The sequence below is a fragment of the Megalopta genalis genome, chromosome 2, assembly GCF_051020955.1.
Source record: "Megalopta genalis isolate 19385.01 chromosome 2, iyMegGena1_principal, whole genome shotgun sequence".
NCBI classification, from domain to species: domain Eukaryota; kingdom Metazoa; phylum Arthropoda; class Insecta; order Hymenoptera; family Halictidae; genus Megalopta; species Megalopta genalis.
The window spans coordinates 37,523,406-37,538,940 of NC_135014.1; the positions used below are offsets into that span (position 1 = coordinate 37,523,406).

Genomic DNA, 15,535 nt, shown 5'->3' on the forward strand with positions numbered 1-15,535 from the left:
AAATGCATGGATTCGTAATTGAACGATTCGACGGCGTTTCTTTCGTCGAAGCGAATTCAAATCGAAGCCGTTTCGTATTTTCGTGCAAACGCGTCGGACAATGGTGACATAATTCGAGGCATGATGCACGAGATGAGAATAGCTTGCAGCAACAGAAAAGGGGCTAATGCGCGAGCTCTTGGAAAGGATTTCATAGCGAACAACAATGTGGGTTAGGAGAATTCAGCAATTCGTCTTGCCCGAAATATGGGACCGAAATAGCTGTAGGCGCAAAGGTAGCTTCGGAATCTCGGGTGGGGGGAGGGGGGGGGAAACAAAATATCTGAGACGATGATTTCGAGCGTGTAATCCCGCAGTAAAAATGGCCGATCCGTCGGCACGAAAATCGGCTCGGCGATACCGGTGGCTACGCGCGATCCGTGATCCCCGGCCGTAATTCCGATCCTTTATCTCGGCCCCGATCATTAGCAGCTGCGCCGAGCCACGGGCGTGGGGTTTTATTAAACGAGACTCGTTATTAATTGCATCTTAAACCGATCCGATTACATCGGGATGATGTTTGTCGCGTCTCGAATAAAAAGAGGCTGTCGCGCTGGCTGGCCGGTGATCGTTCGCGCGCGTAAACACGGCTCGGAGCCGCGATCATCCGGCATAATCGTTGCCACACGACACGAAACGACTGACCGCATACTCGGATTCCGGGAACGCTAGTCAGCGAGGGCCGCCAACAAATGGGAACGACTGGCTTTCTGTGTCTTGGTCGCTGCCAAATCACGGACACCGACGCGGTAGAGCGACGACGAGCGACGAGCAGCCACACGTTCGAAACCGGATAATGAGAGCGACGCCCAGTTCCAAGGAATCGAGCTTTGATAACGAGAAACGATACCGGGCGCGAGACAAAGAGGCGAGACCGCGCGACGACGGAGAACGCTGCCGCGCTGAAAATAAAAGAGAGCAGACCGTAATATCGCGGATTAAACCACCGTCCGAAATAGAACTCGGTGTCGCGAGCGAAATCTCCCGGAGATAATAATTACGTTTCCAGATCACCGCAGGATAAACTCGCGGGGTCTCGCAGGATTTCGGGGGCGTGCGTGGGCGGACGCGGAATTTCCTGAACGCGACGGGAATCAAACTTCGCTATAGTTTATCCCCGACCTTTGCTATTGTTTGTACACGCGGGATACATTTTGGGAGCAATTTCCATGAACTTCTTTAGCGCCGCCATTTTGTATATCTTTCTATCTACTTTGATTAAAATTAGGACTACAATTTCTAAGAAGTTTTGTATGATGTATGTATTTGCCGTACTTTGATAAGTCCGACTCGTCGTGAAAATTTCTAATAATAACTTATTGAGTATATATGTTATTCTGCCCACATTAAAATTTGAATGGAATTCTAATCTCTTGTCATCGATATTTAAGCATTCGAGTAAATTTAGGCACACAATAAGCATCAATTTTCTTTCCCTTCTAAGAAATTATGGTAATCGAAAAATTTCTAATCGTAATAACTGCGAAGAGAATGATATGTCAAGTGGTTAAGAAAATGACGAAACGATTTTTCTAGAATATGAATTACATTAAAATGTTTTTAAAATCGTTGAAAAATTGTTTCGATCGCCCAATTTATCATAGATCTGAAGATCGAAGTTTTGCCTATAGAACGACACTCTAAAACATGCTACACAATTTTTGTAAATCGTTTTATCGACCTACGAGCGGAACGTTGTTCCTAGCTTCTGATCCATGAAACAGCATCTTCAACAATCTTGCCGAAAGAACTTGTAAATCTTCCGCTATCTAACTGAATACATTATGTACATATGCGCGTATTCCGAAAAATGTGAATCCAATGCTTACAAAACGGTGAAAGCCTCAGTTCTCGGAAGACAATGTGTAAAAATGGCATTGAGCGGAATCTTATCCGCCCCCGTTGTCGTTAAACACATAAATTCGAAATTTTATCGCGTTCGCGGAAACGGCGTCGCCTTTAATCGAGGCCCCGCACTGTGCGGCGTTTATTGTATGAGCGTCCGGAACAAAAATCACAACTTCCAAGCTAATCGATTGTCGACCGAAATACCTCAATGAAATGATTTATCAAATAAAATACAAAGATGCATCGATTTGTCTAAAAAAAACATCATACGGTTTCATGAAAACAATTCTTGTTTTATTTTTTATCGAATAATCAAATCTTCTGTTTCTATAAGCAAATATTCGCGTATCAAGCTGACGACCGGTTCATTTTGTTAAATAACTCTGAAGACTGCAACTTTTCGCAATAAAAAGTTTTTATAGTATCAAAATGTATTGTCTGACGAATATGTCGGAATAAGAATCCCAGGATATTTTGAGCCGTTTTTTTTTTAATCCTTACCTAAAGTGTAGAGGACACGGTTAGGTCGGGGTTATGTCAAGGTTATGTTGCTGAATATGATTATTTAGACATTTTAACGCATCGTGCACGTAGTTTTGAATGAATATGAAGCAGTGACTTTTTCGAATGTTGTCAATTGATGGCCGCAACGTGCCCCGGACTCGAAACTGGAATTTCTATCGCGATATTTCCGAAGAACGCGCGGACGAAATTAGCACGCGTTTCGTCGCGAGCTGAAGGTGCTCGTTGCGATGCGTCGTAAAAATATGCGTGCCCCCGACCAGTTTTATTTGTTTTCGCTCGTGTACACGTACGCTCGTTGTTTCAATTATTTGCGCTCGAGCGTCGAGTAGGAGCAAGGCAAACAGAACCGGACCACCTAGTCGCCCGGTCCCCGGCTGAAGTTTGCACGGTTGCTTCTTCGCAAAAATTCTGCCCGCGATGGGGAGAAAAAACAACAACGGGGAACAGACAGAAAAACCGCCGCGCCGGCGCGACCAGCTACGAGTACCGGGAAGAGACTTGTCTTTTTCACATGTCTGTTTAAACTGTACCGTGCTATTAACCTGTCAACAGGCAATGACGAGTTAACTCGTTGCTGTTATAACAGATGAATGAGTCAACTACGAATTTGAAGAAGCAGGTATACGTCCACATATTTGTTTTCTACATTTCCATTTCTTTCCTTTGTCCCCATGCGGTGAAACTGTGTTTTCATTAGTGTAACAGTAAAACTTCACCTATAAACCTGTAAAGCATTTGAAAAAAAATTCATTCTTTCGTGTACAGTATGTTTTATGCGCAAGCATAATGTGCGGAAGACGTACCAGATTCTAGTTAACATTTCTGACGATCTTGTTCTTGTAAATATAACATTCGCTTGATAATAGAAACAGCTATGTGTATATACCATAGATGGACAAGCATTTGGCTAGAAAACTTAAGAAATCATCTGTACAATAATTTTTATGTGTGAGCATAATGTATATTCTTTAATAGTTCTATTGGCTTAGTGTTGAATTTTTACAGGCAACGCAAATAATTGTAACAGAGTTAATTTTTATTGAAAAAAAAGAAAAGGAAACACACATAAAGCTAATCGATATTAAGGGTGATAGTTCGGTAGGCACAACTACACACCTCGCTCGTCCGCAGGCAACTGACTAAAAAACAAAATTTTTGGCCGTTGGTGCCTCAAGAAAAAGGCAACGCAGATAGTAGACAGTCGTCGCACTCTCTCGCTAGATGCGACGCAGCTCATCATACAACAATGTAATACCCTAATTTAAAATATTACGTCCGTCGCAGGGACAACCTTCAACACTTAGAAAATACATCTTGGAAATACATTTAGGATCTGTAATCAAAAAAGTACATGCTAAACCATTTATCTAGGAGACTTAACCACAACTTCCTCATTTCAATATGTCACTTGAACAAGTAGACGTTTCTGCAATCTGATTATGCAGTTGTATTTCTCATTGAAAAGTGCACAGTTTGTTGCTCACCGTGTTTCTCCAGCTTCAGTAGTTTCTCAGATATTTAACAAAACGTCTTCATCCTCTTGTAGAACTGATTCTCACCCCTTCAATATGGCGGTAGACAGACGGTATCATAATGACGACTGTACTAGAAGTGGCACCACCATCGTCAAGTCTCTATCGCTCTGCAACATTGGACATCTAAATTTAAACGATCTATTTCTGTCTCGATTTTTCTAAACCGTTTCGACGAACAGTTAACCACAGCACACGATAAATAGTCGCTAAAGGGGCTTAACTTCCTGCTAATTTTCGTCCGGCAAGGGCAAAATGGCCGCCGATCGTTCCATGAATAAAACATCGTTGTTGTCGCCCGGCACGTCTCGACGCATTTACGTCAGTGAATCGCATATTGCAGTATGTAAAACACGGAGTGCCAAGTAAAAAGCGTTTCCAGGAAATGCTGATTACGCCTGTCCAGCTTGTAATCAAGAAATTATGGAGTGGAATGTACCAAGCGAGGAATCGGACCACCTTATTTACCGTTGCAGTGTCCTACATCGTGCTCGAATGCGCGATACACAAATTCCCAGAACGGCGTATCCTACTTGTAGGTAAACTTACCAATTCGCCCATTATCTCCGCATAAGTTCCATCTGAACAAACCAAGAATAACCGGTACTCGCCATGCTGGCGCGTTCATCGACATCGCGGAGGGCCAAAAGAACCATCTCCCGGGACTTTTCGTGGTAGATCCGACGGATAAAACGGTCGAGGAGTTCTCGTAACATCTGCTTCGCACATCGCCTCGCGAATCCACGAAAAGTTCCAGCGAAAAAAGGTGGCGGGAAACAGTGCCCTTTCGAGGAGTACACAAAAGCTGCGAGTGTATTAACGCTCGTAACCGGCGCGGCGAGCGGCGGCGAGTGGTGGCGGTGGCGGCGGCGGCGGTGGCGGCGGCCCGTGTAGGAACGCCGAGGATCGCCGACAGGAGGCGAAGATGTACGAGGCAACAGGCGGCTCGTTTTAAACCCGTGGCCTACGGGGAGTTTTCCAAGCGGTTGGCTGACAGTAAGCCGGCGGCCTCCAAAGCGTGTGTATCTCTCGCGCAGTTCGAACAAAGTAGTTCCACGGTGAAAGCACGCATACCTGTCTCTCTCTCTCTCTATTGTTTTCTCGTTCGCCGGTGCTACCGGGAGCAGCAACATTGTTTCGTCTAGTGCAGTCTCGTGACAAGTGGCAAGTGTGAAAATCGAGCGACACAACCTCGACGATCGTACACTCCGCAGATACCCGAATCACATCGTGACCTCCGACCGACAGGATCCAATTTGCAAATCGACGATAGAGTTCGTTGATTAAACGGTGCAACCGCCGAGTTGCTTCGCGCGGAAATAACGGTCGCGGTCCCTGAGTAAACATCGAGAGTTCGTGTTTGACAACAAACGGATCGGTCAAGCTCGCGTGTACGCGTCCCCGGTATAGTTGCACGGTTAGCGCTTTCCCGTCCGCGGACGTTCACGGCCATTCAGTTTGATTTTCTGTTCGCGGAGAGCAACGGTGTCGTGTGAAACGAGATCCTCCGTTCCGGGAACCGGCGCCACGGTGATGGCGGTTCTTCAGAAGCCCGCGCTTTTTTGAAACCGACCCGCACCCCGTCCCGCGATTCTGTTTTTCCTTCGAGATGAGATCGACGAAGATGACGCGACCGGCGCAGCTGGGTCTTGTGCTGCTGTCGTTCCTGGTTTCAGCTTGCGATGCTAACGAATTGAAGGACTACTGTTCGATGCACAAGTTCGACAACTTGCCCGGAGGATTGAGCTTCACCAAGGAGGTCGTCACGACCGAGTATGCGAACATCGACGCGTTCAAGGCTCTTCACTGCTGTCTGAGAGGATACAGGAGCATCGAATGGTAAATAAGAAACATTCGATTTTCTCTTTGACTCGTATTTGTACTTCCGCATGGCATCACGTGTTCAGTCTCCTGGGTCACAGATTACGGGTCGTAATGTTTGCTCGGAGGTTTTTATAGGTTACACGTGATCGAGTGCAAGTAAGATTTTAATATACAGCCATTTTGAATTTAATCGAATTCTGAGAGATTTTTTGTATTTCTGTGGAAAATGTTACTGTACAATTGTATTTAACACGTTGAGCGCCGCGTCGACCACATACGGGTGACACTAATTTTTGATATACGATATATAATATATAAATAATAAAATAATAATAATAATATAATAATATATAAGTAATAAAAAATATATAATAATTATATATAATATATTCGAACAATCACAATTTAATTAGGATGTCTCGGATACGAAAGCGTTCTAATGTCATCCACTATGGTCAATTTTAACTTTCTGGTTTCGGTTTCATTGATTAAATTGTTTCGACTTTATGGGAATTTTAGGGGTTGTTTTTCGGCGCTTAACGTGTTAAGAAGCTACCGCACTTTCGTTTACATTGTCAGGACACTGAATACGTTGATGCAATGTCGAGTCTGATGTTTCTTTTACAAAGAAACGGAAAGTTGTACGGTAATGAGATTACGGGAAAATTGTTGTACGATGTCCGTATGATATTCATTATGTCTGTGTTATTCGAAAATATGATAATTTTAACGAAACGGTAATAATTACTACATCTTTTTCGAACTCGTGTCAAATGTGTACACAATGTTGCACGAAACGAATTAGAAATTGCACAAACCTCTGCACCGATTGCATCAAACATTGCGTGCACAATGTTGTCGAGCATAGAACGCAGGATCCGTTAGAAATTACTTAAATTTTCTGCACCAATGAGTGAACGATTGCGTACACAATGGAAACTCGTTTCGACCGGCCGCATCGAATATTGGTAAGCACAATGTCACGCAAAACCCTGTAGCAATTAAAAATTAATCAAAACTCCGTTAACAAAGCAAACTTCGCGCGGAATGAAATTTGCAGCAAATGAAACAAAAATAAAGTACCCGCGACGCGGGAGGCAACGCGGCAAGGAAAATATATCAAAAAACTAAATGGAAAACAATGGTAACGGCGGACAATACGTTTCGCGTAATAAACAATGCGCAGCCAAAAATCTGGCAGTTGAAACAGCATTCCCCGTTTCGAGCCATTAAATTCAATTTGAATGGTGGCGTGGCGTCTTCGTTATCGTCGTTACGCACGCTTGTTTCGCGTCTCTCCGGAGCGGCGTCATTCCCGCGACGATAAATAGCAACATTTTTTTCGGTACTCGGCGAACCGGCGGGTGCAGGAACGAAAACACGCGCGCGCCGATTTTTCGAGCGAAGGCTCGTCGAGTTCGTCGCCGAGTGCTGGATTAATAACCGTCGGACACTCGAAGCCCGTTTCCGTTTTGGTCGACGCGACGTTGTTGGTTTAGGAAAGACGGGCCCGGAATTTCCCGGTGCTTTTATTTCCGTCGCGTGGAACGCGCGCTGTTCGCCGTTTTCAAGGGCCGATTTGAATGGCGTGCCCGACATTCGTGCGCGGGCTTGATGCAATTTTCGCGCCGACTTTTTCGCCCGAGTTCGCGACTCTTCCTGGAAAACGTTGCCTCTCTCGCCGTCGTGGAACTAATCCATTTATGGAACGGCCATTTCTCTCTCTCTCTCTCTCTCTCTCTCTCTCTCTCTCTCTCTCTCTCTCTCTCTCTCTCTCTTTCCTCTGCACGCGTCCTTTTTTCCGCCGCGTCGCCCGAAGAATACATTAAACCGGTTATTAGTCCGGCATACGGCACGATTTCCGGGCGAAACGCGACTTTGTTCTCCTCCTCTCCGCGAAAACCGTCTCTCCTCTCCTCTCCTCGCCACTCTATCGGTTCTCCGTGTTGTCAGAATGCTGCTCGCAAGTTCTCCACGCGAGCTATTTCGTAATATTTAAGCGTTCGCTCGCACGCGAAAAAAGAATGTCTCGGGTCATTATGCAAATATAGATTTTTCTCGAGTAATTTCGCAGCTACCGAGTTAAACTGCTAGTTTTGTCCGGTTGCTGGCCGCACCTGGGAATAATGTGGCAATTAAATTTATTTTAGACCTCCGCAAATGGACGTTTCTCCTTTTCGAAGTAGAAGCCGGGTAATGAATCTTCTATCGAATTAGATTGATTTAATTTTATCCTCGCAAAAGTGACATTCTTAGAATTTAGATCTATACCGTCACCGGTGTTCCAGGTCAATTGTTAATAATTAAATCAAATTTGTATATATAGTTATTTATGATTAACTACTTGTATCAAAATAGTTCAGATCTTTTATCGTAGCATGCTTCAGTCTCATATAGGTAGGATGAAGTTCTAACGAATTTGATTTATAGTAAATTCCAAATTTTCCTTCAGTTTGCAAACAAAAATGGACAACTTGGGAAGAGGAGATACGATTATTCGAATCTTGTGGCTCATTTGCCGATTTTCAACAATTACAAAAGGCTCGAATAATCGTATCTCCTTTTCCCAAATTGTCTATTTTTGTTTACAAGCTGGAGAAAAATTAAAAAGAATTTACTGTACATCGAAGATGTGTGTATAAAAAAATATTGTCGCATCCGTCAACAATCGGCGAAGATTCTCGCCAAATTTGTAATCGATGCGTCCTCCAGTCTCGTTGAAAAAAATTTGCCGGTTAAAAATATTTTAACCATCGTCCAAGAAAAGAGAAGTTTCGATGGAGAACGTATGGATCGAGGTAAAACGTGCGATCAATTAACACGTCCCGTGCCACGTGTACCATCGATGGTACACGCTTGCATGTTTACTTAGTGAACTGAACAAATTGTTTACAAGAAATTTAGAACCGAAGAATCAATTTCCACCGCAAGAATGGGCGTTGATAAGTTTTTGTTACGTTGTTATGTGTACGAGAATGAATAATTGCACGTAATACATCAAGTTTCAATGAAATATCAAAGTGTGAAGATTCGAGTAAAAAAAGCTCGGCACGGAACGTGTTAATGAACGAGGATCAAACAATAGCTGAGTACGCGCGCAGGCGTTTTACTTACGTATCCGAATTGAAATCCAAATCCATTTGATTAGATATTCCCGGAAGACAGAGACTCCCACCTCTCCCCCATTAAAAACTAAAACGGAGCTGCTTTTTTCTTCGCCGCATTTCAGGCAGGCGTTTACAAGCTAAAAGAAAATTAGGTAGAATTTACTGTACTCTCATTCTTTCGGGCTGCTAGACCGACAGTTCCGGAACATTATCTTTAAAAAACCCCGCGGGTTCGACGAAGTATTGGTTTTGGAATGATTCTGGAGTTCAAATATCCTCTGTCCACAGTTCAGTCGCTCCCCAACGTATCTCTCCGAGTCTAGGAAAACAAAGCGTAACCGAAGCCTGATCACTATAATTAGAAAAGAATTCGGGAGAGCTTTCTTTCTTCTCGAACCGACCGCAAGAATCAGCACAGCTGATGCATATCGGTCAACTGGAAAACACATGAGTCATAGAGCCCCACCCATGGTCTCTCCGCATCGAAACCTCGAACTCGATACTCGAGGCCCGAATGCTTCCGGGTAGAGTCGGTATCGGAACCGACGAATTTCCAAGATGCGTGCCCGGCGTCCTTGGCCTCCGTTCGGGCCAGCATTTTCACGTTTCTCTCGCGAGCGTTCCGGGAAAAACCGCGCGCGCTCACCGGAGCGTTTCGAAACGAGTCGATCGTGGGACGTTGTTCGTAAAAACGGCGTTGGAGAAGCGACGGCGCGGCGCAACGTTTCTGTGCAAGAGAGTCGGTTGGCTAGCTGGCGAGCGAGCACGTCACGCGGTAATAACGTTTCCACGAAACGCTTGTTTATTCCACGATAAATCTAGAAGAGCGCGCGGCGTCGGCTAGCCTCGGCTTCAGCGAGCTATAGCGCCGATGGAAATCGCTCTAGGGGGTCGCGGTTCGAGACGCCCGTAGCCCCGTGGTCCCCTCGGTGGCTGGGGCCCGAGGATGTCCCCCCGGCGACCGCAAGGCGCAGCCCTAACAAAGACTCGCTTCCGAGAACGGCCCGCTCCCGGGCCCATTGCCGATTTGCTCGAATCCCTTTCCCGTACCGGGAACCTTATTATTCCGTGGGACAAAGTGGCCACCTTCGCCGGACCCCTTCCTGCTGGCCCCTGCCTCCCCCCTGTCCCTACTCCATCTACTTGTCCAGGTGTATTGTGCTCGTCCAGGTGTCAAACGGTGTATTTGTTCCCGAGCATTCAGCGCTCGAGATGGTACCCCGGGCCCGTTTCGGCCCGCTCGGGCCCTCTCGGTCCCCGCTTTCGGAAAGTTCGAGGACAACGGACGTGTGCCGTGCGCAAACCACTCTCTTTTCTATAGCGGCCGTCCACACCTGTTACGTCTCTATCGAGCGTGTCCATCTCTTGGAAGCTCGTCGGCTCAGCCGAGGCGATCAACACGAACACGCACCAAATTATGCGACCCGGCCCGCACGATGCGTCATCCGGTCGAATAGAATTAGCGCTCGCGCCTGTCGCGATCGTACATCGATTTCTATTTCGTTGCTCGATTTCGTCGAGATCCCGTTGCTCGATTTCGTCGAGATCCCGTTGCTCGATTTCGTTGACGTACGGTGGGCTTCTTTTATCGAGGAGATGCCGGGACACTTTCCCGAGTCCTCGCTCGTCGTCCTGGAAATCAGGACGTTCGATTTTCAATTTATAGCGTAGCCCTGCGAAGCTATTCCGAGCCCGGAATGCGGTTCAAAAACTGCGCATCCGTACGGAAACGTGCGATTCAATTCTTCGAGATCCTTCCCGAGAAGGCTGCGCGTCGAATCACTTCGGACATCCGAGCGCATCCCGATAGAATTAACAGGCTGTGGATGTTCGCGCAAATATATACATTTCGATCTTTCAAGTCCGGTCTCTTGTAATTAATTTGCACAAAAGCGCGTCGAGCACCGCGGAAAATCGGTCGGACGCAACCGCGCGAACTCGCCCGCTGATTCATCGGCAGCACACTTTGCAGCAAGTTTTAAAGCTGGTTTTGTTCCGTATCTGATCCACAACAGGTTCTTTTTTTTTCTCTCTCGCGTCTTGGAAATAATTTTCTCCGCGTGTCCGCGGAGTGTTCGTCTCTGCTAATCGTCGATTCTTCGAACCGCCGTGGACGCTGTACTGTTAATTGTGTGGCGAATGTTCATGCAAATTCCGGTTATTACGAATAGTCAGGATCCGCGGTTTCGCGAGAACCGGGATCGCAGAAACGTACTATACGCGGATCGATGCAGGCTAGGTCGGTACGATTCCGTTTAACGGGGAGCAGGTGTTCCGTCGGGATCCTGCCCCGTTATCCTCGATTTTTCGGTCGACCGTATCAATGGAGAGAATTCATCATCTCGCGCGTTAATCTAATTAGAGCCGCCAACATTTGATCGCTCCCTGGGGCTCGGTTTTAATAACCGCCGCAGTTTAGCGGCCGAGCCGCCGTCTACATTGCTCGGTACATTCGTTTCTTCTCCTTTTCGCCCGTGTCAGCTTCGTCTTAATTAATTCCTCTTCCCGACCGTCTAATTTTCAACGTATAAAATCTGCCGCCGAAGGAAATAATTCTCCGTTTAATTTACGCCGTTGTACATCGGTGTCGTAATTCCCTTTGTTCCTACGAACCACGAAAGCAGCATTTCTACAGAAGAACCGTTTCTTTTTACAACGAAATACAACATCTGCAGCCTGGTAAATCCTGCTCAAACCAGTCATCTTTCGTTTCTTTAACGCCATTAACCTCTCGCACTCGACGGTATTACAACCGCGAAACGCAGGCATTTCTTCCGACCTGGAATATTTCTATTCATTACGATTTTCGTGCCTTCTCTGCGCGTGAAACGAGGCGCTTAAAATTTTAACGTCGGCTTATTAAGCACGTGCAAATTTAGTATCGTGAGAATCCTTTTGAATTTACAGCGTGGCCTCGCGGTTGTCATTAGGTGGGCTTTATAATAATAGCGTTCCGTGCGCGCTCGCGCTTTCGGTTTCTTCCATTTGACGGTTCCACCTTTCAGAGAAATAATTGATAATTATTAAAACGACTCGCGCGACACAGTTCTTCGATGAGATTCTGCAGAAACGCGCTTCGTTCGCAGCCCGGCGCGACGCGTCTTCGACTCCTTCGACCGCAAGAAATGGAAAGTGCGGTCTACGATCGCGGGACCGACCGATTTCTCCGATTTCCAGAGTTTTTGTCGTTCGGTGGCCGACGATCGGAACACCCGATCCGGTCGTTGCCGGACTCTGTTCCGCGGACAAATCGCTCGCATCCGCAGTTTCAGGGACCGTTGATTACTCTCGATGCCTTTCCACGTAATTCGTCCCATTATTTTCCCACCGTTGCGTTGCGTTGCGTTGGCTTTTCGCGGTAAACGATTTTCCCCCAGCCGCGGCCTTCCTGTGGCGTCGCGTCGGCTCGCGTCGATGACGATTCCTGGAAAACGGCGCGGGGCCGACCGGGGTTCAGGGTTCGAGCCTCTGGAACAAAGGGCGGAATCACCGATGCGCGAACACTGGCGACGGGAGGCAGCTTTTTATTAGACGGTCGAATTCATCCGCGGAACACGACAAAAGGACGCGCACGCGGATGCCATAAATTAAACGACGATTTTCTCTTGGCCCGCGCGCGCTATCGCGATGGTTGCGCCGCGATAGTGGTAATAGTATGCCCCGCGTGGGAGGAGTGCTCCCATAGTAATCCCTGGTCGACACGAGTGGTGACTGCCCGGCAAACCCTCGGTAAATAACCGGCAGTCCTACACGGACAAATAGAACAGAAACGTTACGAGAGTTGTGCTCGTTGCGTTACGAAATACGAGAACACGGTACGCGCGATTATCGCAATCATATTTATTTCTTTCCGCTCCTATTTTTTTCATGGACATAATTGGCCCATTACGTTATTACCGCGTTGCAGTTAATTTGTACGTATTTGTTCCGTCCCGTCTGCCATGGGCAGGATAAGCGATGAATCATGGCACGGTATGCAACCCTTGTCTTCTGCATTACGCGCCGGTGTGCACGTTTCTCGTGTACCGGCCAAGTAAATACATCCCCTTTCAAAAGTATTAGGATACCTGCCGATGTTGTTCAAATTGCAGGTACCCGAAATTTCGGGTCGATTCGGGTCGGGTCCCGAAAGTTTGTAAAGTTCAGGTACCCGAAATTGAAGTCGGGTCGGGTTCGGTCGGAATCCCGAAAGTTTTCGAGAAAGAATTCGAGTACCCGAAAGAGAAGTCGGTTATTTACCACAACCCTGATAAATTGTAATTTCTCATTCGGTTGTCGAAATTACATATTAAGTTAAATACGTTTGTCACTTATGCAATTAGTTTACCCATTTATTGCACTTCGTTCGGTGAAAACATACGTACATGCTGAGATCATTTCGTATGATATATTTTCGAAATACATATGTATGTGGAACATACTACACAACATGCATGGAACTAAATAGGATCAGAAATAATAGACGAACTAATAAAACGGATGTCGAAATTAGTCTAAGAAGTAATTATAAAACGCGGTGAATAGTATATCGGCGAAAAGAAAATTTAGTTTCCTTTTGAAAAATCGACGTTATTTTTATCATAATGTAAAAAATGTATATACGTACTTGTTACAGTTTAATACGATTAACATCGAAATAAATTAAAGAAATTATAACAATTCTTTATCGATTTCATACATTTATTTAATTTCTTTTGCGAGTGTTCTAAATACTCTTTGAGGGGAGTTTGCAACGTAGAAAACTATGGATGCTATGAATAAAATTGATCAATCAGCAGCTGCGACCGAATAGATGATTAATGAAAAATTAAAAATGATTGCTTAATTTTATTAACCCTTTGCACTCGAAGCTATTTTAACTGTAAATCTAAAATAATTTTTCTGATTTATAGTATTTTCATTTTATATGACAAAGTGCATTTTGTACATGCGAAATTAAGTCTTGCGACTTACACAGCGGTTACACTTTTAACAATTTTTTAAAATCTGAACTCTGTTAATGTAATTACCTTAGAACGTGATATAACAAATTTCACAGTGGCGCCTCAGAGTCACCACTCGAGTGCAAAGGATTAAGATTTGCAAGAGGTACGAATGCTGAAGAAGCAATTGATGCCATATAAGTTTGTTTCGTAATTTTTCTTTCATTGAATGATTGATATTGATATTGATATTGATATTTATATATTTATATTGTTTGATTGAGAATGATTGAATACTTTAATTTCAAGAAAATTTTTGAGGTTCCTAGCGCGGTCGTGAAAGTGTTAAGATAAAGTCTGCGGGCTCGGTGAGATAAAAATATGATAAAAAATAGCCGTGAAATTTAGCATTGTTGTACGAGAAAACGTCCGAGGCACCGCGCAGGAGCGATCGATCCCCGGCGTCCACGCTCGCCAGGCATTCTCCGAGAGTGAAAGGCAGCGGGAGGAACGAAGTTTCTTCTCCGTACTTGTCATTGTCATCGGCTATTTATATGGTCGCGGGGAATTGCCGGCCGTGCTCGCGACAATGACACGGCTATGAGCAGCGGGAATCCTGTTAAACGGCGCGAACAGGCAAAACTGCGAGCCTTCTCTCCCGAGTCGTTTTCCAGGATCGCGACTCGCGGAACTTCTGCGCCCCGCGATCATCGTCCCGCGGAATCGGAACGATTCTCTGGATCTTCCTCTTTTGCCCGGGGAACAAGGTTGCCGGAAGCGATCGAGCGGGCGAACGAGGCGAACAAAGAGTGAAATTCGAGCGGAATCGTTGACGCGTGAACACGCTCTTTCGGCGCCGAACGATGCGCAACTGCACACGCTCGCGCACGAGCGCGAAATGGCGCCGACGATACAACATCCGGCTGCAGCCATTGCGAACCGCGTTTCTGCAAGGATGACTCGGAACGCTCGCAGCTGCTGAGGGACGATTGTTCGACGGGAAATTGGTCGAACGGCTTCTCCTTCGCTTTTGAAGCACGATTCCGTTGGATCGGTTCGGGAAACATGCTCGCCGAGCGTTTTTCGGCAGTCGGGTGGTCTCTGCAAAGAGCGAAGACGCTCGTTTCACAATTTTTTTTCTGAGGGAACTACGCGACCGATACGTTCGACATTTTTGGAGTATATTGTCGCGCTATTGGACCAGCAATATAATTACTTTCGATGGGAAAAACACGTTCGTTCTCGAAATAGGAATGGTACTTGTTCACGTCGGAGTGGTCGTCTTTTCTAAGCGTCCGTTTCAAAGCGGTCCATATCTCGGCATTTTTTTCTAGGAAATGAAACTATCGATGAATTCGAAATTTTAAGGGCACATTCTACTGTTATTGGACCGACGATGCAAATTTTTACGACGCATAAAACACGGTTGTTCTCGAAAGAAAAGTAATACTCGTTGAACCAGACCCTTGCTAGAAGTACCAGTAGAACGTCCGTCTATCGCGCACCGTAACTTTGCCGGTTCTACTAGCCTGTGCGCGAAATTGCTCGGGAGCCTAGCTGAAAGCGTACATTTTAATGCGCGCCATAAAAATATTTTTGGAAATCGAGTTTTCGATCCGTTGCCGGAGCCCGTTTAATTATTCGGCCGAGCCGCTGCCGGGGAACCGTTACATGGTAATTGAACCCGACGAATCCCCGGTAACGAGGACGACAACGACGCCGCACACCTGCGCGGAAC

The 15,535-nt window shown here is 45.9% G+C and overlaps 1 protein-coding gene and 1 long non-coding RNA gene across 4 annotated transcripts in view; one reads left to right on the forward strand and one right to left on the reverse strand.

Annotated features, from left to right (window-relative positions):
* Positions 1-2,159: 2,159 nt before the first annotated feature.
* Positions 2,160-4,839, reverse strand: LOC117225459 (uncharacterized). 3 transcript variants are annotated; one of them, XR_013032811.1, is made up of 4 exons: positions 3,897-4,839; positions 3,529-3,745; positions 3,216-3,340; positions 2,160-3,136 (listed from the first exon to the last, which is right to left on the reverse strand). It is a non-coding gene; the product is annotated as an uncharacterized LOC117225459 (long non-coding RNA). The 3 variants fall into 3 exon arrangements; XR_013032812.1 differs by lacking the exons at positions 2,160-3,136; positions 3,216-3,340 and having other exon boundaries at positions 3,349-3,745; positions 3,897-4,054; positions 4,494-4,839; XR_013032810.1 differs by lacking the exons at positions 2,160-3,136; positions 3,216-3,340 and having other exon boundaries at positions 3,349-3,745.
* A 103-nt stretch (positions 4,840-4,942) lies between these two features.
* Positions 4,943-15,535, forward strand: part of LOC117225451 (single Ig IL-1-related receptor) — a 255,211-nt gene continuing 244,618 nt past the window's right edge. Inside the window, exon 1 of the mRNA XM_033479026.2 lies at positions 4,943-5,783. Within this exon, the coding sequence (XP_033334917.2) occupies positions 5,554-5,783 (230 nt within the window). The 5' untranslated portion in view covers positions 4,943-5,553. The remainder of the gene's footprint in view (positions 5,784-15,535) is intronic.